The sequence below is a fragment of the Protopterus annectens genome, chromosome 1.part0 (genome assembly GCF_019279795.1).
Source record: "Protopterus annectens isolate FY-2018-M chromosome 1.part0, PAN1.0, whole genome shotgun sequence".
NCBI lineage: Eukaryota > Metazoa > Chordata > Ceratodontiformes > Protopteridae > Protopterus > Protopterus annectens.
In genome coordinates, this window is record NC_056725.1 from 1,799,469,983 (window position 1) to 1,799,492,603 (window position 22,621).

The 22,621-nt window shown below is 42.3% G+C and overlaps 1 protein-coding gene across 4 annotated transcripts in view; it reads right to left on the minus strand.

Annotated features, from left to right (window-relative positions):
• Window positions 1–22,621, minus strand: part of UTRN (utrophin) — a 4,744,936-nt gene that overhangs the window by 730,257 nt on the left and 3,992,058 nt on the right. For all 4 annotated transcript variants that reach the window (XM_044069601.1, XM_044069592.1, XM_044069610.1 and 1 more), the window contains one exon: window positions 274–334. In XM_044069601.1, coding sequence (XP_043925536.1) covers window positions 274–334 — 61 coding nt within the window. The remainder of the gene's footprint in view (window positions 1–273; window positions 335–22,621) is intronic.

The following is a 22,621-nucleotide window of genomic DNA, read 5'->3' on the forward strand; positions in this document are numbered from 1 at the left end:
AAAAAAAAAGGTAAAGAAATGATAAGAGATTCACCTATCAGACAGGATAACATTTCTTGAAAAGATCTCATGGGAATGGAAGGTTTTTGCCTATCATTTTTTTTAAATATTCATACCTGCTGTGTTTATAAAATTGTATCATATTCCATATTCTTAAAAAGTTATGGATTCCAGCAAGCACTTTCAATGATTTAATGTTTCAGCCACCATAATTCACTAGGAATACACATTTCAACTTGCAATTTTAATCTCCAGGTATGAAAATTAACTTACTTGATATAATAGGGCACTTTGTTAAGTGACACAGCTCTCTGCCATGGAAACTGAACGGAAGCTGCAAAAATAAATTGGGTACAATTAGAGTAAACTTTTAAAGGTGACAGAAAACCATACTATCACAGTACAAGATGCCTACTCACGCAGTACACACAACAAAATGAGAAAGAATAATAATGTAAATGTCAATATTCAGCAACTAAGCAATTCAGCTCCATTTAGACAATGTTTACAGCACTGCAATCATACATTTGGTTACTAAGAAATTTCACAAATTCTTAAGGAACTACCAACCTATTGCCCACTAATGTAGTTCCTTTAGTCAAGCTAACAATTTCTTTTATCCAACTTTAATAAAAGTGATAACTATTCTAGTAACTCTCATACCTTATTTTCCATCAATAGGGCACCTCACAAAGAAATCCAAGAAATGGACCCAGGACAGGGAAGATTTTTAAATAAATATTAAAACTTAACCAGGTCTCTTTTGATAAATTCTTCTTAATGCCAGTCATTATTTAAATAAGTAAGGCAGTCAGGTCAGTTTTATTTTTCTGTTCTGCCTCTAACAAAGGTACATGACAAAGTTTATAAGCTATGTAGGACTGTTACATAGGTTTCTACAGTAAACAGATTCCTACTCACTACAATAACCAATCTGTGAGAATTAACTAGCTGGATTTCAAATCCTGCAATTTCTAATTCAGCTATTTTTTTATTTTTCATTTCTGGTACATGGGGACAGATGCATCTTCAGCAGGTTTATACTGTGACATTATCATTTTAGGTCACAACAGCATGTTTAGCCCCTGTGAATGCACTTCACACTCACCCACTGAGCAACCACAGTCCGCAAGACAGAAAACAATCACCATCAAAGACGTATAAAATCTATACTTGCTCAATTTGCAGGGAACTTCAACAGCCCTCAATGAATGAAGGGGCTGTATATACAAAGTGAGAATGACTCCCTCACTGATCTGCCATTACCTTGAGTACATATTTGCTACAGCTGATATCAAGAGTTCTGCTCACAGGTATGGCTGATGAGAAGAATCCAAAACAATACCAAAACTCTCCTAAGAAATGGGAGCACAAGAAGGGACAACAGGTGAACACCCAGAATTGCCAAATCCTAAAACACAAAAATGCCAAAGGATGAACAGGATTCCTGCAGTTGTGGTCCAAGCAAATTTTGGGAGAAGGTGTGAATCTATGACCGAGTATGCTTTGTACAAACATCCACAATGGAGTCATCCCTGAACACTGGAAGCAGCGACACTTGTGATGGAGTAGCCCTTGACAACAGTATTTTCCATTGGGTAGATTGACGCCTGATGGCAGCACATACTGCCCTCAACAATGCATATGGAGGAGGACTTAAAAGATGGCTGCACACTGATCAACAGGTTGACTTCAGCTCCCCCGATGTGAAAACAAAAACTGAGAAATTGCTGCCAGAGATGATGTAAATTTGAATAAAATTCAGTTACTGGCTATTAAGTACACTGCCTGGATGCCTGCAACAAAGAGACTAAGAAAGCCTGAAAGAAATCAACTAGAAAAGATGAACAGCAAACACTGACTGGGAAGAATCTTGCAACTGTTCAGCAAAATGCAGTTCAAGCTCCAGGTTTGGAGAAAGGTATGGCTTCCAGTAATCCAGAAGAAAAAATAAATCAAATGTGTTCAGAGCAAATTAAAATAAATGAAACACTGAAGGAGCATATCAAGTCAAATAACAAAAGGCTGGAAAAAATGGAAGAAGCCTTTAACAGATATTCAAATCAGCTGATAAAACTGCAAAAAATCAGAGGCTGAAATGAAGGCAAGGCTGGCTGAGTATGAGACTGCTCACGAAAAGATGTTTCAAAAAATGGCAGAATAAGAGGACAAGAGTACACAGGGAAAATGTATTAGAAAAACTAGAAGGAACAGACTGTATTAATTTTATGAAGGCACAAATAAGCAACAGGGCTTGTATTCCACAGCAGGAACTGTTAATTGAAAGGGCACACTGTATGTATGCCCCAAATATGGCCATACGAAAGCAGCTAATACATTTATTAGTAAAGATGCAAACCTACCAGCAGAAAAAATTGATTCTGACAAAACTGTGGCAGAAGGGCAAAGTATTAAAAGTTGAAAACAGTAGAATGTTTCTGGAAAAAGATTATTCACTGTACACTGGACAAAAGAGAAACACATTTATTCCAGTAATTAGGGAAGATCAAGAGGCAGATGTGAGATTCAAGCTGCTGTATCTAGCTGTCTTCAGAATATATTTTCCTGGAGGATCAAAGCCATTCTTTGATGCAAAACAGGCTAAGCAAGAAATTCAAAAGTTTGTGCAACAAAAAAATAATTCTTGATTATAAAGCACATGGAGAGACTTTGCCAGTGAAACCTTTTCCACTGTTTCAAAGGAAAATACATGTGCTCTTCTCTGACTCTCAGGAGTTAACCAGTCAAACTGGAAGCAGCATGTAAATAAACCAAAATCTGGAGTTCGGAGATGGAGATGAAAGGAAGACGACCAGCAACATAGAAACTAGTGAATAAAAGTGAGACTGCCAAGCATCAATCACATTTACGAAAATAGGGCTGTATAAGAATAAGTGGAAAGAATGTGACTTTATTAAACTTGTCTGGAAGTGAAAGGCACTTGTTTCACTTTATGCCGTTAATGTTTGGAAGGATTCTGAGGGAAGGGCAGGAGGAAGGAAAAGGCAACAGTAATTTTATAACAGTATCTTTATGAAAATGTTCACAATATTAGTTGCATATTTTATACAAAGTATTTAAGTTCTTGTATGTGATAAAGTTATTATAGTAAGCAGATGCCTTTCCCCCTTCCTCTTCATTTATCTTTCAACTTTTTTTGGTATTAAGAAATATACGCATTACAGTGAAAAAAGAGATGAAAAGCTAAAAAGCATGTTTAAGTTAACCGCCTGTAATCTTGATTTGTTGAAGTGGGTGTAAAAGTACACAGATCATACATAATGCTTGTAGAGCTAATATGTTTTCTCAGAAGTGTAGCTGGCACAGGCCACCTCCTCCAGTCTTAAAGCGAAGAGCAAAAAAAAAGTGGGGGGGGGGGGCTTCACTGTAATAAACCACTCTATACATTGTAAGTGACCAGCTTATTACAGTTAAATCTAAGCCTTCACCCCAGCTATTTTGTTAGAGAGAGAAAAAAAAATCCTTCTATTGGCACACCAACCAGGTGACCAGATGCATGACATCCCCCACCCCAGTCATTTAGGTCCCATTTCTGTGCCCTGCCCCCAACCATCCCTTACCACTGCCTACATAGAGCGCTACAGTGCTTCTGCTTTAGATAAAAAAATAATAATAAATTCTCCTTTTTAAACAGTAGCAAACTGCTTGCTACTGTGTAGTAAACAGCTGCTGTAGCTTAGACCACATGGAGCACTGCATCACTCAGGTCTGACTGCAGATGCAATAGTGACTTTTAAAAACTGGTATTGCACCCCACCCTAGCTATGCTATTGTATGTTGTCTTACTTCTGCATAAGTGAATGTCTGGATTAAGACCCTTAACTTAGTCTAATAATAACATTTATGTGGAAACAAGTAAATATGAAAGCACCAAATATAACAAATAGTTTTCTTTTAGCAATAAATTTTTCAACTCGTCTTTCAGGCTGCAACAGAGGACTTCATTTATCTTTTTTCTCTTACTCTTCTATGGAGGCAAGCTAACAACAGGGCAGTAAAGACCGAACATGGCTTCTTCAAGGGTAAAAGCAAATGACTTCTGCACAGCAAAAATATACATCTCAGAATGGATAACCTCAGATTCAGGTTAACTACGACCTGTGTTAGCAGCTGTCTATGTGGCACAACTGTCCCTTTTAGGAGGGTTAAACTTCATTACTTGAAGATGCACATAGTTACTTGTTTGTATTAAGCCTACAGGTCCTGAGGGGTGTTTGGTTTCTCGTTTTAGGGTTTTACTAAAACAAAAAGTCTTGTAAAATGTGACAGGTTCTAATGCTGATAAGTAAAAAAAAAAGTATAAAGGAGTAACTTGCCAAAAATTAAAGGGTGCATATACCACAAAAGCCAAAGACATTTCAAAAAGCTGCCATAGAAAATATATTGGAATAATGACCTCTTACCATAGTGCCAACTATTCCCATATTATCTTGGAATGTTAATGGTCTTACAGGTACAGACAAAAAAGAAAGATTATTTAATTATATTAAAAAATGCAGAGCACAGACAGGAATGTTACAGAAGACATATTTGGAAAGAACTGAGCAAATGAATTTGATAAAGAAAGGATTTCAGGACGGATATTTTGCAGACTATCAGGGACAAAGGAAAAGAGGAGTACTTATATTAATTGCCTGAGGCGCTCCAGTAGCAACAGAAAATGGGGAAAAAAGATAATAATGGCAAACTTGTAGTAGAAAGGGGTTACTGGAAAGGGATAAGGGTTACACTGATGTGTACTTTTTATTCTACCTAATAGAGCTATTTTGGAGCTTAAAAAAGGTTTGGGAAGAATAATCAGATTTCAGCAGGGAGTATTACTTATAGGTGGGGACCGGAATTTGATTTGCAGCAATAGTAATGTATCTGTGGGGCTTAGAAGGGAAAAATGGCTAAAGAGAGTAGATTTCTGAAGAAATGTATGAAAATATATAGTATGAAAGACATGAATTCAGTAGCACACTCTAATTCGTGCATTACTTTCCAAGGTACAATAACTGAGCTACACTTGATAAAAATTACACTTCACAGGAACATGTCTATTTAATTGATAACTCTGATACATATCCACTAACCATTTCAGATCGTGTGTCAATAATTACCAAGATAAAAATGTAAGGTAATGAAGTAAAGATGAGACACTGGCACTTTCCCACCTACCTGTTAAAGACATAAATTTAAGGAGTAGTGGAAATGCGGGGGCTCTTAGGGAGGATAGAAATTACTCCAAAATGGAGTTTAAAAACTGGGTAGAAATAAGAGAGAAAGATCTGGTTATAAAGTAATAATTATTTAGAGGGAGATGACAAAGGTTAAATTATTATAAAATAAGGAAATCTCACAGAACAAGAGGTACAAGTGTAGAGAGCTAAAGAGAAGATAAGGGAGTACTTGAATAATATGCAGGAGTTTAGAAAGATAGCTAATAAGCAACTGTTTTTGATAACTCCGGAGTACAAAAACTTTTTGCACAGCAACTTAGACAACAGAAAGCAGAAATGGTTGATGTTAAACTTAGGAAACTTATAACAAGAACAATAACCAGAGATACTGTACAGGTATTACAGACATTTCAGAAAGTTAATGAAAATCTGTATAAAGTAGAGACATGGGGAAATCAAGAAAAAGCACAAATGGAAATATTTATGAAAGACTTAGACATGCTAAGGTTAGAGGTAGATGAGGCTCAACAACTAACAGTTAAGATAGGAGGAGATGAGATAAAAATGATGATGTATAACCAATCTACAGGAAAGTCCCCAGGAACAGATGGTACTCCAGTGCAAGTCTGAAAGTTAAAGGGAAGAAAGTGATAATAATCTGGAAGGTTTTGTTTAACAGTATTTTAAAAACAGGGGTGGCACCAACATCCTGGAAAAAAGTTGCAAGGGCTGTAATACCTAAAGAAGGTGAACACCCATCTGAGCCAGCTTCTTATGGGCCCATCTAAATTGCAAACCACGATTATTAAACATTTAAGTTTATAATGGCTAAAAGAATGGTAAAGGTGAAGCCAACATTGACAGATATGGACCAGTGTGTTTTTGTGGAGGGGAGGCAAACATTTGATAACATTAATAGAACAATGATGATCCAGAGGAAAGCAGAATGTAAGAAAATATCACTGTTATTGGGGGGGGGGGGTCTTTTATGTAGAGAAACCATTTGACAGAGTAAGCTGGAATTTTATGAGGGGGGGGCAATGGAAGCATTTGCATTTCCTGATACAATAATAAGGTTAATTAGAAGGATATATGAGGGATCAGAGGCTTAATTTCAAAGTGGGAAGGTTCTTCTGGGATAAATTGCATCTTAATAGAGGAACCAGGCAAGGGTGTTCTCTTTCCCCTTAGTTATTTGTGTTATATTTATAACCACTGGCAAAGAAAACAAGGGACTCAGAAATTGAAGGGTCTAACTGAAACTTTGTCAAAAAAAGTTGGCATTACTTGCAGATGATATTTTGTGTCTGATGGAACCAGAAAAGGACATCTCAATGTCTGAGACAGTTCCGGGTTTCTATAAAGTTAATGAAGTTAAACCAGAGACTATAGCTCTAAACTTTGTACCCACACATGAATTGGTCGTGCAATGCCCATATTTATGGGTACACAAAATAAAGTAATTAGAAGTATGAATTAAAAAGGATTCAGTTATGGCAGCTAAGGATATGTGGGAAGAGACTAAACAAAAGATAATACAAAAACTGTGAAAATTATAGTTGTGTAAAATCTTGCCATAACGATAGATGTCCTTCTCTTCACTGTTGCAGTATTCCTAATATGAGGGATTCCTGGCAAGGGTGGCCCGACATCCAGCAAGTATACAAAAGCTTTTAATTATCTTAAGGTATGCCATACATCCAACATATGCTCCTCGCATACGCAGGGCATAAAAGCAATGTCCGGAAGTACCATCCTCAGAACTGAATGCCCCAGTAAAAACAATAGTCCAAGAAAAAGGAAGTAAACCATACATACAGAACAGGAAAAAGAACCAGGAGGGTGGGATTGAATGCTGCAACAGTGAAGAGAAGGCCATCTAACATTATGGTAAGATTTTACACAATTATACTATGTCCTTCTATTCTACTGCTGTATTCTTAATATGAGGGAGAGTGCCAAAGCTCGGGAAGAAACTTGGGAGGAGGAAGGACAAGGAAAGCGCTCTAGAAAGCCATGAAGAATGGCCCTAGCAAAACCAGCTCTAGCACTCCATATTCCATCCCACTTGTAGTGTTTGTTAAAAGTATGCACAGTCATCCAGGTAGCTTCCTAAAGAATGGAGTGTGTCCAAAACCTTGAAAGAAGAACCAGAAGAAGCCACAGCCCTAGTAGAATGACTCAATAGAAAAAAGGAGGGTTGCACCATGAAAAACATAAAAGGAAATAGTTTTAGAAATCCAAGAAGAAACTGTCTGCCTGGAAACAGCCAATCCCAAAGACCTGGGATGAAAAGAAACAAACTGATCAGATTTCCTGACAGCCTTAGTCTTCTCCAAATAAAATTGGAGTTGTCTATGCGCATCCAAGGTGTGTAGTACTTTCTCAATAGCAGATTGTGGAGAAGGGAAAAAAAGTGACAACTCATTCATCACCTTGGGCATAAAAGAAGGATTAGTACACAAGGACACCCAGTCCTTATGAAAAACGAAAAAAGGAGGACAAGCTATAACAGCTTGAAACTCAGCCCTTACTTCAGCCTGGTGGACGTCTAACAGCACAGTCTTCCAAGAACAGTGTTGCAAGGAAGCTGAAGCCGCAGGCTCAAATGGAGCCAGAGTCAGTTTCTCCAAAACAAAATTAAGATCCCAGGGAGGAGGAACAGGCTTCCTGGGAGGTCTAATATGAAGGATGCCTTTAAGAAATTGTTTTGCCTCACACCTGGGAGATAAAGGCAGACAAGTAGAGATAGCTGATGAGTGGGACTTGATGGAAGAATAGGCCAGCCCAGCATTGAGCAATTCACACAAATAAGAAAGAATCACAGGAATATCAAAAAAGAGTGGTTCCAGGTTATGTTAAAGACACCAGACAGAAAACCTCTTCCATTTGGATAAATGGGATTTCCAAATATTGGGTTTCATGACTTCCTGCAGAACCCCAGGCACACCCTTAGAGAAAAAGATGTCTATAAGGAATCAAAATCCTATCACCCATAGAATCAGATGAAGAGTGGATAGGACAGAGATGGATTAGAGATCCTTTGTCTTGTGCGAGTAGGTCCACTCTGTGAGGTAACTTGTGATTATTACCCTTGGCTAAATGCAGAGGAGGAGGGTACCAATGCTATCTTGGCCAAAATGGAATCACCAGCAAGATTTTGGGTTTGTCCTGTTGAATTTTGAATAGAACTTTTGGAATGAAAGGAAAGAGGGGGTTGCATATGGAAACATTCCCTTCCAAGAAAATGAGAGGGCATCCACCTGTCAAACCAGAGGACCTAGGACTCTTGGTACAAAATTGAGGAAGTTGTCCATTTAGAGAGGAGGCAAACAGATTTATCTCAGGAGTCCTCCACTGGTGGACAATGTCCAGAAACACATCCTTGTGAAGCATCCATTTGTGGGACTGATCCATGGACCTGCTCAGTAAAGCTACATCGTTTTGAAATGATGGAATATAAACTGCCTGAAAAGTCACATGATAGTCTTCTCACAATGGATCTCCAAGGACCCTCCTTTCCAGGCACCAGAAACATTCTGGAATAAAATCCTTTTCCCCCTTTCGGCCTGTGGAACCTCTTGAATAGCTCCCTGATGTAACGGTTCTCGAAGCACCTCTGGAAATAAATGCAACTGTTCCTGATGTGGCTGAGAAATTCCCCATAAAGGGAGGAAGGGATTTCCAAACCATAAAATACCCTTGTTGAATTATGGAAAGAACACACGAGGCCTGGGTTATGCCAGACCAAATTGGAAGAGAGAGAAAGACGAAGCAAGAGAGGAATGAAGCTGGGAGAAGCATGACAGTCAGATACTAGCTGGCTTGTCAGGAAATGGCTGCTTCTGAGTAGAAGTTGTCTGAGTAGTTTTAGCTGGAGGAACTCTCCTATTATTTATTTATTTATTTTTTAACTTTTAGGAGAAGGACGAGGGCCTACGCAGTGGTGGTGCTGCAGTAGCATTGTCGCCTCACAGTAAGACACTGTCCAGTTCGATTCTCAGCTAGAGCCGTCTTCTGCATGGAGACATGAGTGAATGGGCGTACCTTCATTGAAGGTTGTGCATCAGGCCTGGCAAGCCGGTACGTAAAAATCAACTGCCAATCATTAGCGGACCGGAGTTCCACTGTGGCGACCCCTAACCGGGAAAAAGCCGAAAGACACAAACACACAAGGAGGAGGACGGGCCTGTCCTCGAACAAAAGCTGCCTTGGAAGGATAGCTCCCTTGGAACTTAGGCACAGGTGAAACAAAATATTTTCAAGTCCTATAACTCCTTGCCTTTCTCCTGCAAGGACTTAAACAAATCAGCAGCAGCAGTATCAAACAAGCCATTGTTATTCAGAGGAGCATCCGTCAACTTAGCTTTTATGTCATGTGGCAGAGGTTGAACCAGGAATACCTCCTCAACACAGATCCTGAAACAGCAGCTCTAGATGAAGCTTCTGCTGCACCATAGCTGCACTTGATAGAATGGTGAGCTAACAGAGAGGAAAGCCCCTAACAAAGGCAAGGCTGACATTTTGCTCTCAGAATCTAGAAGGCCAGAGATAACTTAAGTAGCCTGGGAAAGAATAGCCAAAACATACCTAGTCACATGAGTTTGGTAATTAGTAGCACAAAAGGCAAGAGTAGCAGAAGTAAAGAACTTCTTTCCCAGTCTTTCCATAATCCTGCTTTCCTTATCAGAAGGAAGAAGTTTAGGGAAGGGTATAACTTGGGAGGCTTATCTGAAACAACAGAAACTACCAAAGGGTCAGAAGATGGGCACTTGTAAAGAAATCTGCAATCATCAGGCACTTTATAAAAATGGTCAGACTTCTTAGGAGAAGGGGGCTGCTAATATGGAGCCTGACATGCTGAAGAAAGAGCATCCAGTAAAGCAGGTAAAATTAGAGGAACAACAGATGAGTGATACTCAATTTGCAAGAGTTCATAATATCTCTTTTGCACATCTGAAACTTGGGAGCAATCTCACCTGAACTCTCTCATCTTAGAAATAGTATCCTCAAAAGTAATCTCCTTAATAGGAGATTCTGGACTGGTAGATTCATATTCAGGAAAAGCACACTCTAGAGGGGATGGAATTTGGAAGGAATAAGCCAAGAATTCCTCATCGAAGAAACCTGATGCCTAACTCTCTTGTGAGGGGAAGATGTCCACGGAGGAGCAAGGACAGAGACACCTGATGGAGGCTTCAGAGCCATAAGGGCATTAAATAAGCCCTGGGTAAAATTTTGCCATTCAGTTTGTGGGTCCCTGAGAGAAGAAATATGCTTTTTTTGCTTCTTTTTTAACTGGACGTCCACATTATGAAACGTGGAAGGACCAGACGTCATCCTACACTCAATAACTGTCAGAACTTCCTCCCTCACCAGAATTTGAGGAACCTCTCCCACCAGCCCTTCTGTGTGAGGCAAGAAAGAGTCCCCAATGGGGTACTTAGCTTTTTAGAAGTCTTCGGTAGTAGTAATCTCTGGTTCTGACCGACCGGCACTTGCAAACAGCTTCTGCTTCAAGAAAGACTGGGGAAAATGCTGATACCTTTATACCAAGAACTGCAGCTATGACATCGGGTGAAGTGCGACATCAGCTGAGGCCAGACCCAGACTTTGGACAGGACAACCCATTTGTTAGGACTGCAGATGCATCCTTGAAGGACATCTTCCTCCCTCACCAGAATTTGAGGAACCTCTCCCACCAGCCGTTCTGTGATAATCAGTCTTGGTTCCCCCAGACCATCCAATACGGATGTCTGCAATTCTTTCGAGGATGTGCCTGTTGTCGGATACATAGCAGCCTCAGAAACAGTCTCAGCCAAAGAATCTGACCCCAGAACCCAGCAAACCTCCAAGCTTTCATCAGCCTTGAGAGAGATGTCCAATGTAGTAGGCACAGCGGAACAGTCCAGCCTAGGGTTTTTGGCCTTTCTCTTCAGTGAAGACTCCACGTCAGGCCTACAAGTTCCCTCCATAGCACCTTTCGCTAAAAGCTTGAGAAGCTGGTTTTCCAAGTAAACTGCAAGGGAGGAAAGACGACTTTGTAAAGTCTTAGGCACAGAGGCCTGACAAACACTGCAAGTTTTATGATCATGAGTAGCCCCTAAGCAAAATAAGCACGCTTGCGACTGTCCTTATGTGGAATCTGTCTCCAACACTTGCATTTGCCTTTTCTGGATGACATGTAAAACCCCACAACAAAAAACAGCACAAATAAGGAAGAGAAAACCCCAACAAGGCACTTATCTGAATGGCTTGATACACCAGCAAACAATTCAGGTGAGCAGACAGACTACTGAAGAAGGGGTTCAGACTGGCAGCAGAGAAGTTCTGAGGATGGTACATCCAGGTGTCGCTTTTATCCCCTACGTATGCGAGAAGTATATACAACATATGTGTACCTTAAACTAATTAAAGGTTTTGGTATACTGGCCGGACATCGGGCCACCCTTGGTGGGGAATCCCTCATGTTAAGAATACTGCAACAGTAGAAAAGGACGACATCTGAAAGCTCTTACCTGTGGATATGGACAGCAAGATACAAGCAGTAAAATGTTTTTAGTCCCTTTAATTTTATACACAAGTCAGACATATTTTTGTCAACCAGGGGAGAAGTAGTGGGCAGTAATTAAAAGAGATGAAGGATTTTATTTGGGAGTGGAAGAGAGCAAAAGTTAAGTGGGATAAGTTGATCCTTCCAACAGAACAAGCATGTTTAGGATTACATGATTTGAAGGGATATTTCCGAGCTATGCAGTTAAGGCTATTGTGCATAACAGAAGCAGAAAGCTACAATTCAAAGTGGAAAGAAATGATGATGAATGGGGGGGGCTGGGTAAATTTAAGAAATGAGGAATGAATGGGATTTTGGATGCAGGACCTTACGGAGAATAGCAGTCATGCAGAATATTCTATTCATAAAGTAGACAAAAGTATACTAAGAACTAAGCCAGCATGGGAATGCGGAAAGAGAATTCTGGCAATAAGAGTGACTGCAATTAGTGGTGCAGAGAATAGACAAGACAGGGCTATAATTTACTAGGGTAGCTGGTAAAGGAATGTATTGGGTACAAATTAGAGAAGGAAAGGTAACTGAATGGGAAGAGCTCAATAAGTCATTTAGATTGCAGGTTAGTGACTGCCTTCCCTATTAGAGATTGCTATCAAAACATAGAGAAAGAGAAAGGGATATGGGAATCCTAAATGAAAGACTCGCATTGGTTGGGTTTTTAACTGATTCTATATAGAAGCTGCTGTTAAAAATGGATAATTAATAAGGCTTAGAAAATATTTAATAATGATCAGAAAAAGAACAGAAGAAATTGGGAAAAGAGATTAGATATGCAATTCACAAAGAAACAATGGCAGGACATATGTACACCTCCCAAATATGAAACAAAGTCTAGAAGATTTAGGATTTTTGCCTGGAAGTGTTAGCATATATACTTTTATACCCAAAATAGACTCCAAAGAATTTTTCCTCAGGTAGATGGCAAATGTTGAAGGTGTGATGGGGAAGAAAAAGGTAACTGGGAAAAATAAGTTATGTACTCACCGTAATGTTCCATCTGAGTAGTTAGACTTCATTTGTCAGCAACCTGTGGGTTCCGGATCCAATATGGATCCGAGCCGGCAGCTTACCAAGATAAAGATCCGAGCTCCAAGCTCCTCCCCCTTACCCATACTACCTTGCAACCTCCTTCCAATTCTCAGATCGAGTTTGCCAACTAACAATGTGACACCCAACAACCTAAGTCAAAAAGAACCTGACCCAAACTCATACATCATTGTTAGACATATACAGGACATTGAGCCCAAAAGGATAAATAACCAGTAAGGTCAGAGGGAAGGCTGCTGACTAATGAAGTCTAACTACTTAGACGAAACGTTATGGTGAGTACATAACTTCTTTACCTGAAGTAGTTATCTTGATTTGATCATCAACGTGTGGGACAGACTCCCCAGCTACCCGCATCTTGGGAGGCCCTTAAGGACGGATATTCTGGAGCACTGCAGAGCCAAAGGAAGCCCTTCCTCTAGACACCAAATCTAGTTTATAATGAGCAATGAAGGTGTGAGAGGAAGCCCAGGTAGCAGCTGAACAGATATCGTCCAGGGAAACTCGACCAAAATGCAGCTGAAGTAGCCATAGAACGGGTAGAGTGAGCATGCTCTCCTTCTGGGGCTGGTAATCCAAGTTCTCTATAAGCTTGCAAAATACAAAGCGAAATACATTTCGCGATAGTCACTTTTGAAACTGATTTTCCCAAAAATGGTTTATCAAAGGAAACAAAAAGCTGATCAGATTTACGGAAAGGTTTGGACCTATGCAAATAAAATAGTAACTGCCTGTGCACATCAAGTAAATGAAGTTTATATTCCCCTTTATTTTGAAATTTAGGTAAAAATACAGGCAAATTAACTGACTGATTAATATTTGACTGTGAAGCAACTTTAGGTAGAAAGGATGGGTTAGTCCTGAGAGATACTCTATCCTTGTGAAACACTAGGTAAAGCGGTTTCATACACAGGGCTTGAAGTTCCAACACACTCCTGGCTGAAGTAATAGCCACCAGGGAAGGCTGTTTTCCATGATAAGAATTTTAAGTCTACTGATGCTGCAGGTTCAAATGGGGGAGGGACCAAAGCCAGATCCCACAGGGGAGGAGGATTCTTAATAGTAGGCCTCAGAAGAAAAGTACCTTTCAAAAAGGTCTTGCAAATTCTGGCAGCAGCTAAAGAGCCTGAATTTTCCCCAACACTTTCACTGTGGAAGAGCTAGCCCCTTGTTGGAAAATATGACACAAAGACTAACACCACTGAAACCGGAGCAGTAAAAGGATCCAGATTTCTCTCTGAAGCCCAAATGGAAAACCGTTTCCACTTACTACTGTAGACCATCCTGGTAGAGGACTTATGTGCCACTATCAGGATGGATTTAACTGGGGAAGAGAAACTGGGAGTCCTAGCAATTAATGGAACTGGAGTAACCAAGCTGTGAGCTTGAGGCTGTCCAGAATCGGGGGAGCAATTTCCAAGGGATGACGAATAAGATCCAAGATCCAGGGTGGAGCTAGGAGATGAGACGGCAGGCAAGAGAACCAAACGTGACAAGGCCAGAATGGTGCTATGAGGATAACTTTGCTCCCCAACTGACAAGCTTTCTGTAAAAACTTTGTCATGAGAGGAAGCGGGAGATACACATAAAGAAGACCAGGTGGCCAAGCATGGACAAGAGCATCTCTGGGGGCCTCCCCCATCGGGGAAATCAGAGCGAAAAACTCACTGCACTTCACGTTGGACGGTGATGCGAAGAGATCGCAGCAAGTCTGACCCCACTTGATTTGATCTGGTCCACTACATAAGGGTTCAGAGGCCACTCGTAAGGTAAAAGGATAGTCCTGCTCAATTTGTCTGCCAAGATATTGGACCGACCCGGAATGTGCGTTATCAAAAAACAGTTGGTGGAGATCACCCATTGCCATACTCTCATGGCCTCTCGACAAAGTGGATAAGACCTGGTTCCCCATTTGTTGATGTACCAGACCAACTGACATGTTGTCTGACTGGATAGCAATAGTTCCCAGAGGAAGAGAGGCATGAAGGGTCTGCAACGCTAAAAGGACAACTCATCTTTAGAACATTTACATGCAGAACGGTCTCGCTCCAAGTTTACATGCCTTAGACAGTCCTGCCTGAGCAGTACCCCCCCCCCTAAGTGGGAGGTGTCCGTGGTCACAGTGGCTTGGGGCAGAGACGCAACAAAAGGGTGTCCTTCTCGCAATTCCTGGGATTGAAGCCACTATGTGAGAGACTTCTTGCATACTCTGCTCATAGAGATCAGAAAGTAGTAGAGACCACTGAACCTGTAACGTCCACTGTAAAACTCTCACATGCAGACGAGCACAAGGAATGAGGTTTATAGCTGCTGCCACAGACCCTAGGGCTCTCAGGACTAACTCCGCTGGTGGTGCAGGGGATTGAAGGAGCGCCAATACATGCAGACCAGTCAAAAATATCCTGGTCTGAAGAGAATATATTCTCGCTCCTATGAAATCTAGAATTTGAACAGGTTGGAGGGAAGACTTCTTGAAATTTATCGTGATCTCCAGCAGGGTAGATAACTGAAGGAAGAAATCCCTGGCTAGTACCAGTTAATGTCTGGTGGAGGCAGTGAGAAGCCAGTCATGCAGGTATGGAAAGACCTGAATGCCCTGAAGCCTCAGGTGGGCCTCCAACTGCCATGACCTTGGTAAACACCCTCGGGGCTGTGGTGAGACCGAAGGGGTAGGACTCTGAACTGGTAATGACTGGCTCCTAGCCGAAAGCGGAGGAACCTCCTGGATCGCCTGTCCATCTGAATATAGTAGTACGCATCCTTAAGGTCTATCGAGCACATCCAGTCTTCCTCCTGCAAAAAGGGCAGGATGGATTGTAGAGTGACCATCCGGAACATTTCCTTGGCAACGGACAGGTTCATTGCGGATAGGTCAAGAATCGGCCTTAAGTCCCCCGTCTTTTTTGGCACCAAAAAGAACCTGGAATAGATGCCTGATCCAGACTGGTCTGGGGGCACTGGCTGGATTCTCTTTTTTCTAGCAGCTTTCTTATCTCCAAAGCTGCCGCCTCCCTTTGAGCAGGTGGTATGGCTGGGAGGCGTCTTGTACAAGGTGGGTTGTTTATGAAGGAAACTGAATAACCTCTGGATATTATTTGAAGCACCCAGCAATCTGATGTGATGGACTCCCATTGGGGCTAGGTGCCTTGGGAAATGCCCCCTGACTGCCTCCAGAGAGAAGCAGTCAGGCAAGCCCTCAGGGCTGCGGCGTGGGTCGATCGGAAAAGGGTTCCCGTGACCTGACGTTTTTCGGTCCTCCTCTGCCTCTGGTGGAGGAGGAGTCATGAGTGTTTCGGGACTGCTGAGATTTCCAGAACCACGGCTTCTTTTGCCCCCACTGTTTCCTGGAAAAGAACCTTTGAGGATTAGAGAAGCAGATCCCGACAGCTGACTGCATTTTCCCATCCTTCTCACTCTGGACAAGCATATCTTGGACGGTTTTCCCGAACAGGGTTGAACCGTCAAAAGGGGCGTTAGCGAAGGATGCCTTGAAAGGTTCAGAAAAATCACAAAGCCAGAACCAGGCATGACGCCTCAAGGCAATACCAGACCTGGCTGCCCTAGCGGCTCCCTCGGTGGCATGAGAGAGTAAAGGCATGGACGTATTTGACATAGATTTGTGAATGGCCATACATGCCGAGAAAGTCCATTTATTTTTGGCCGGGGGAGGGACTCAGCGTACTCTTTGACAAGGTCGCGTTGCAGCCTGAATACGTGGGCCATGTAATTCAGCATCCTTACAGCAAAGGTCCGCTTTCCAAGACTATCCATTGCCCTGGACTCCTTGTCCGGGGGACAGACTGAGGAACCTTCCTGGGCAAGTTCCTTTTTGGTGGCCGCAGCCACCACCATGGCATCAACTAGGGAACCCTTACTCCAAGTGGCTTTGTCTGCAGGAGGACTCAATACCTTATCGGATCATTTGGGTATTGGCTCCATAGTGTCTGGTTCCTTCCAGGCTCTGGTAGTGATAAGGTCCACCAGAGGGTCGGCCGGGGGGGACACCCAAGAGGTAGATGAGCCCTTATCGAATGCCTCCAGAAATACTAACTCACCCAAGGTAGGTTTTTGGGTGGACCAACCCCCCCCTCTGGCAAAGAATTTCCATAATCTCTCCAACAGAGACATCTTCGGGGGGTGATTTGCGGGAACCTACCTCTTCCTCCAAGTCAGTATCTTCCATGAGGGACTCAAAGGAGTCCATGTGTCTCCTCCTGCATGGGCATTTGCGAGGGACCTCTTCAGGGGTACTCTCCTGGGAGGGCTCGCAAACCATCTCATATTCCTCAAGGGGAACTGTTTGGGGCGTACTGGATGATGGAAAACAAACTCAGTTGCGAGGGAGCAGGGACGGACTCCGAGCAAAGAGTGAGGGGTCTCGATCCTCCAGAGAGAATCCTCTCCACAACATCAAAAGCTGAAGGGGAATTGGCTTCCCTAAAGCTGGTGGTGTGGGTAGCCGTACCCCTCGGATCCGACAGAAGGATCAGAGCCGAGGCTGGAACAGCCAGGCCCAAGGAAACAGTATGCCCCGACCACAATGGGGCCGAAGACATATTCATCCCCTCAGATCTGACGCCCAGATCTCTGCTCCAAGTGCGCAGATCCGACAAGGGATCCAACAAGCTCGAGGGCATAGCCGGCGAAGTAGGAGGTACCATCGGCACAGACTCCCTGACTCCAGGGCTCTTCGGATCCATAGACTCCGAAACCAGAGGGTGGATCGGAGAAGGAGCTATGGGGGCGAATGTTGGGGGCCGAACTCCCCACTCCGGCTTGGGGGGGGGCAGCAACACTCCCATCTGCAATTGAGTCTGCAGAAACCTCATCATCATCTGGTTCATATCAGCTTCAGAGAGGCTCCTAGTAGACCTAGAGGATGCCACCGACACTGGCCGGGAGGGCTGATGCGAGGACGACCTCGAAGTGGGCTGAGCCTCCTCCTCTGGCTCTGGGGAGACACATGGAGAACGGAGCAGAGGGGAAGACGGCCTTGTTTTTTGTGGAGACACTAACATCTTGGCAGGAGGGGCCAAGGGATCTGAGTCAGCCTGCCTCTTGGGACTCTTCTCATGGTCTCTGTCTCTCTCACTTTTTCCTTATGTCTGTCTTTTTTGGCTTCTCTCTCTCCCTGTGAAGAGGTGGGAGCGTGAGCCCCAGACATGGGATGAGGGCCGGAAGGCTGAACAGCCACAGCCATGGCTGAAGAAGTAAATGGCGGAGCAGAAGTAGTAGCCGATTCTGCGGGTAAGAGACCCGCAAGAATCAGCTTGGTCCTGCGATCCCGCAGGGCCTAGGGGTTACAGGCCGCACAAATTTTGCAGCCGGTCAATAAATGGAGTACCGCCAAACAGACTATGCACACAGTGTGGCTATCAGCTGGGGATAGCTTATGGCTACACTCTGTGCACTTAGACAAAGTCAGTTTCTGACTTTCAGACATACCTGCTTAGACAGCTAAGACAGGGGCAGATACACACACACACGCTCGCTAAGGGCGGGAAGGGGGGCCTACACAACTGGAGTTAAGCAACTCTCTGAACTACAAAAAAAGTCAAAATCTATGCACCCAAAAACACCCAACAGAGAATAAGGGGAAGGATATGTAGTTATTCACTCAAAAAAGGCGCACACACACCGAAAAAAACGAGTTTAAACCTAACTAACCTCTTGGAGCTCAGAAATCTCTTGTTGGCAAAGCTGCGGCAAACTAGATCAGGGGATTGGAAGGAGGTTGCAGGGTAGTATGGGTAAGGGGGAGGAGCTTGAAGCTCGGATCTTTAGTTGGCAAGCTGCCAGCTCGGATTCGTATCAGATCCGGAAGCCACAGGTAGATGATCAAATGAAGTTAACTACTTCAGATCTTCAGATCATGTTTTACAAGTACAATGAGCTGGCAGACACAAATGAGTGTAACTAAGGAAATTATTTTTTGAGCTGGGATACAGGATCTGAACTGCCTAGACACAAGTAAGGCCTTAAGTTTAATTCTGGTGGCTGACAAAAAGCAATTACTAAAAACTCAAAATCAAAATCTAAACCAACTATACTTGACGTAGTGGATATTGTACCAGAGGTAAAAGAACAGGAAAAGGATCTTTAGAAAAGAGTAGGAGCAAATTACATAGGAAAATAGAAAATGTGGGAACAATACAAGCAGAAAAGGTTTTGAAGGAGGTTTAAGAGAAGGCAGCAAATGAATAATTTATGTAATGTTGCTTAGATCATACACCAGATATATTTTTATGTATACTATAATGTTTGTAAATGTGAACTTGTTAATATGGTTTCATTAGCTTTACATAAATATAAGCTTGCATATGTCACAAATGATAATTACATCAAGGTGTTAAAAAAAATCCATATGGAAATGATCTGCTTAGTAAACATAATTTCTTCTACTCTCAGGAAATAAAGAAAAGACAACTGCTCCACCTTACTGAACACATGCACTCCTCTCAAACAAGACCTGAATGCTATGAAATAACCTTTTCTGTTGGCTTACGTTCACAAAAAGAAAAATAAATTAATAAAGTGGTTCAAGGACAACTCTGACCTCACTTTCAAAAGGGAATCTTGGTTAGTTGTGTTGGTTCTGCAGAGTACAGGGGTAAAGCCAGGACCTATAACCCATTAATGTTGGGAGTAGCCAGCTAGGAGAGGGATGGGTGGACATAAACAGCAAATGTTGGCTTGTTCATCCTTTGAAAAGAAAGGTAACCCCATCCTCAGTAATTACAGCAAGTGGCAATATTGGTATGCAGCTTGGTGGCCCACAAATGTGGCTCTCGCTCTGTCAGGCTGTAGTTGTACAATACATTTGTGTGTGTGTGTGTGTGTGTGTGTGTGTGTGTGTGTGTGTGTTGGGGGAGGGAGTTGTGTACAAAATGTGTTTATGGTATTAAGAAAGGGGAGAAGTGACTGCAGTCATGCTTGTTAAATTCTGTGGAAGGGGATTAGGTTACAACAACAGAAAAAAAAAAGAAACCCGCACAGATGAAAGCTCACTGCCACTGGACATGCACCTGAAGAAGAAGCAGAGGAAGAGCGCAATGCATAGGAAAAAGTGCCAAAACAAAGCGCATGACCGGCGTCATTTCCTCAGTCTTTTCTTGCCCCAGATGTCAGACCACCCTAGCGCTTTAACCATAGAACACAAAAAACAAAAAAAACCAACCACCCACTTCCTAAACAGAAATAAAAACAACACAAAAAGCACAACACCACATTACAATCTTCAACATCTACATTTATGAGAGTACAGGAACAACTATGTTGAAATTCAGACATTAGGTCAGTCCTTACACAAAAGGGGTAGAAAACCAACTACATCTTAAGGTAGGATCATATGGCAGACAACCAAAGCAGAGGTTGCTGATGCCCTTAAAAATTGAGATGGCAAAAAGCCAAAGCAGCTTTGTGGTAAAAGTGTAAAAAAATAATGCTTAGAGAAAGTATGCACCCAAAAAGCTTCCAAAATAGAGTTAGTAGCCACAGAATGTAAAATCCCAGCCTAGTGGCAGTAGCTATAGTTGGAACTTACCCCTTAAAGAGCTGAAGAGAGCCCCAGTGCCCTAATAAAAGAAGCTGTAGATCCAAGAACCCATGAGTGGAATGATGGGAATGACAGAATAAATGGAAAATCAATCCACCCAAAAAAAAAAAACAAACAGCAATACAAAAATCCTTGAACCAAAAACAAAGAAAGCAAAAACTACTCGCACTGCTGAGACCCAATCCAAATCTTGCAAAATCTAAAAATAATGACTTTGGGGGTTGTGTAAAAGTAGGGCAAATGGTTTGTTTGTTTTAAAGCCTTATATAAACAAGAAAAAGCAAAAAAGAAACTTTAGTAATGAAAGGACTTTAGGCATAAAAGAAAAGTAATAAAAGAAAAAGGCCATACTCTCCTGTAAAAAAGAAAGAAGGAAAAGCGAGAGGTAAGGGCCAAACTGTTTACCCAAAATGATGTAAAAGACAACTTATGCTAGAAAAAAAATGATAAATATGAGTTCTTCCCATTGCAAAAGGCTCATCCCAAGCAGGAGTAGCTTCTGAAGAGCAAAATCTTAATTTCTGCAGGCCCAAAGGAAGTGCAGTTACAAAGGCTGAGAACAGAATGGTGGGTCACTTAATATGAGCAGAAATGATAATGGCATGAACTCCTTTATAGAGGCAGAGGACAAACCTTGTTAAATAAAGGCTGAGAAGAAAAAAGAGGGACTTAAAATTAGGTACAGAAACATCAAAGTCATATACTCTTAAATAAAAAAAGAAAACATTTAAGTCTGGCAACTGAAGTAAAATAAAAAATTTCTAAAATCTCATCATCATAAGGTTTAGCTTGTGGAAGCCGAGACCTCCAGCAAATCAAAACAAAATTTGCCAGTGCAGAATTGCCCTTGACATTGACACTAGAACTGTTCTGGATGCCCAGGAAGGTGAGAATGAAGTTTGAAGGCCTGACTGGCTCTGTTGGACTACTCCTCAGTAATGAGTCTGTAGCAAAGGCGATGGGCTCTGGACACTGACCAAATGATGTAGTATGGGAGCTGAGGCCAATCTGGAGCTATTGGAGCCATTAAAGCATGTTTGCACTGTCCTGTCTAATGACAACTGGACGGAGAGGCAGAGAGAGGAAAAGCAGCAAACAAACCTTTTGTTTGGCTAATTGGAGATCCTAAGCAGCACCACCTCTGGGAGTGATGAAACCTTTGGCATAAATGAATTGGCGGCATCTGAATGATACATGAGGATCCAATTTCCATGTGGAGGATCTACAATTTGTCTGCTCATCTGTGCCAATTAATTTTCTCCAGGATCGAAACCTTGGATCCTCATTTCTCTGTAAACTGAGAGCATCTGAAATTGTGATTGCTTTGTCTGCATAGAGGATAAGAATGCTCCCTAAACTGAGAGAGTTGGCAGTACAGTTGTCAGTTGGTTTCGTTTGAATCAACACCTGCCCCTAAATGACAAATCTTTGATGTAGTTCTCAATGCACTTGACTGCTAACATCTCCACCTGCTGCAGAAAGCCCTTTGAAGTTATTGGACTGCTAACACTGGTGTCAAGTCTGTATTAGATGAGTGAGCCCCTGGCGAATTGAGGCCTTGTAAGCCTGCCATCGACTCATTTCTGCCAAGCTCAGATCACAGACAAGTTTGTTGGTTGAGCAAACACACAAAATTCCTTGGTAAAAAGTCCCCGGTCCTGAATGACAGTGTCCTAATCTTGCAAATTCCCACAAGATTCCTTTTGAATGCAAGCAATAGCTTATCTGAATGACAGTGTCCAAATCTTGTGTTGGAGTGATACATTGTAGCCCCAAGCTGAAGGCTTTGCCATTGGGAAGTACCTGACTACAGATACCATTGGTGAAGTAAAGAGAAAGTCTCTCCTGACAGTCCGGGTCAAAAAGGCCATCTGACCGAAGTAGACAATTGGTGGAAGTAAAAAGCATGTCCAAAGAGAGGGAGACAAAACTGTATTTTATTTCGCTCACATTTCACCTCACAGACCCAGACACGCTTCTGACTACCTGGAATGATGAAGAAGTTCGTCTTTTCTTGGCCAGAAATGCATACTGCCCAAATCAGGATAGATTTGTATTCTCTTAGCCTGAAGAAAGCTACCTAGAAGCCAGAACCTCAACACCTAAGCCAGACACTCTAGAGCCTAAGGGCAATGCAAGAACCTGAGAGAAGGAAGTGAAATGAACCAACACATACCAGGCGCTTCTGGCAACTGGCAAGAGTAAGTCCATGAAGGCTTGAGATCCAGAGATCCACCATCAAAGCAGAACATGCCCTGCAGAGGT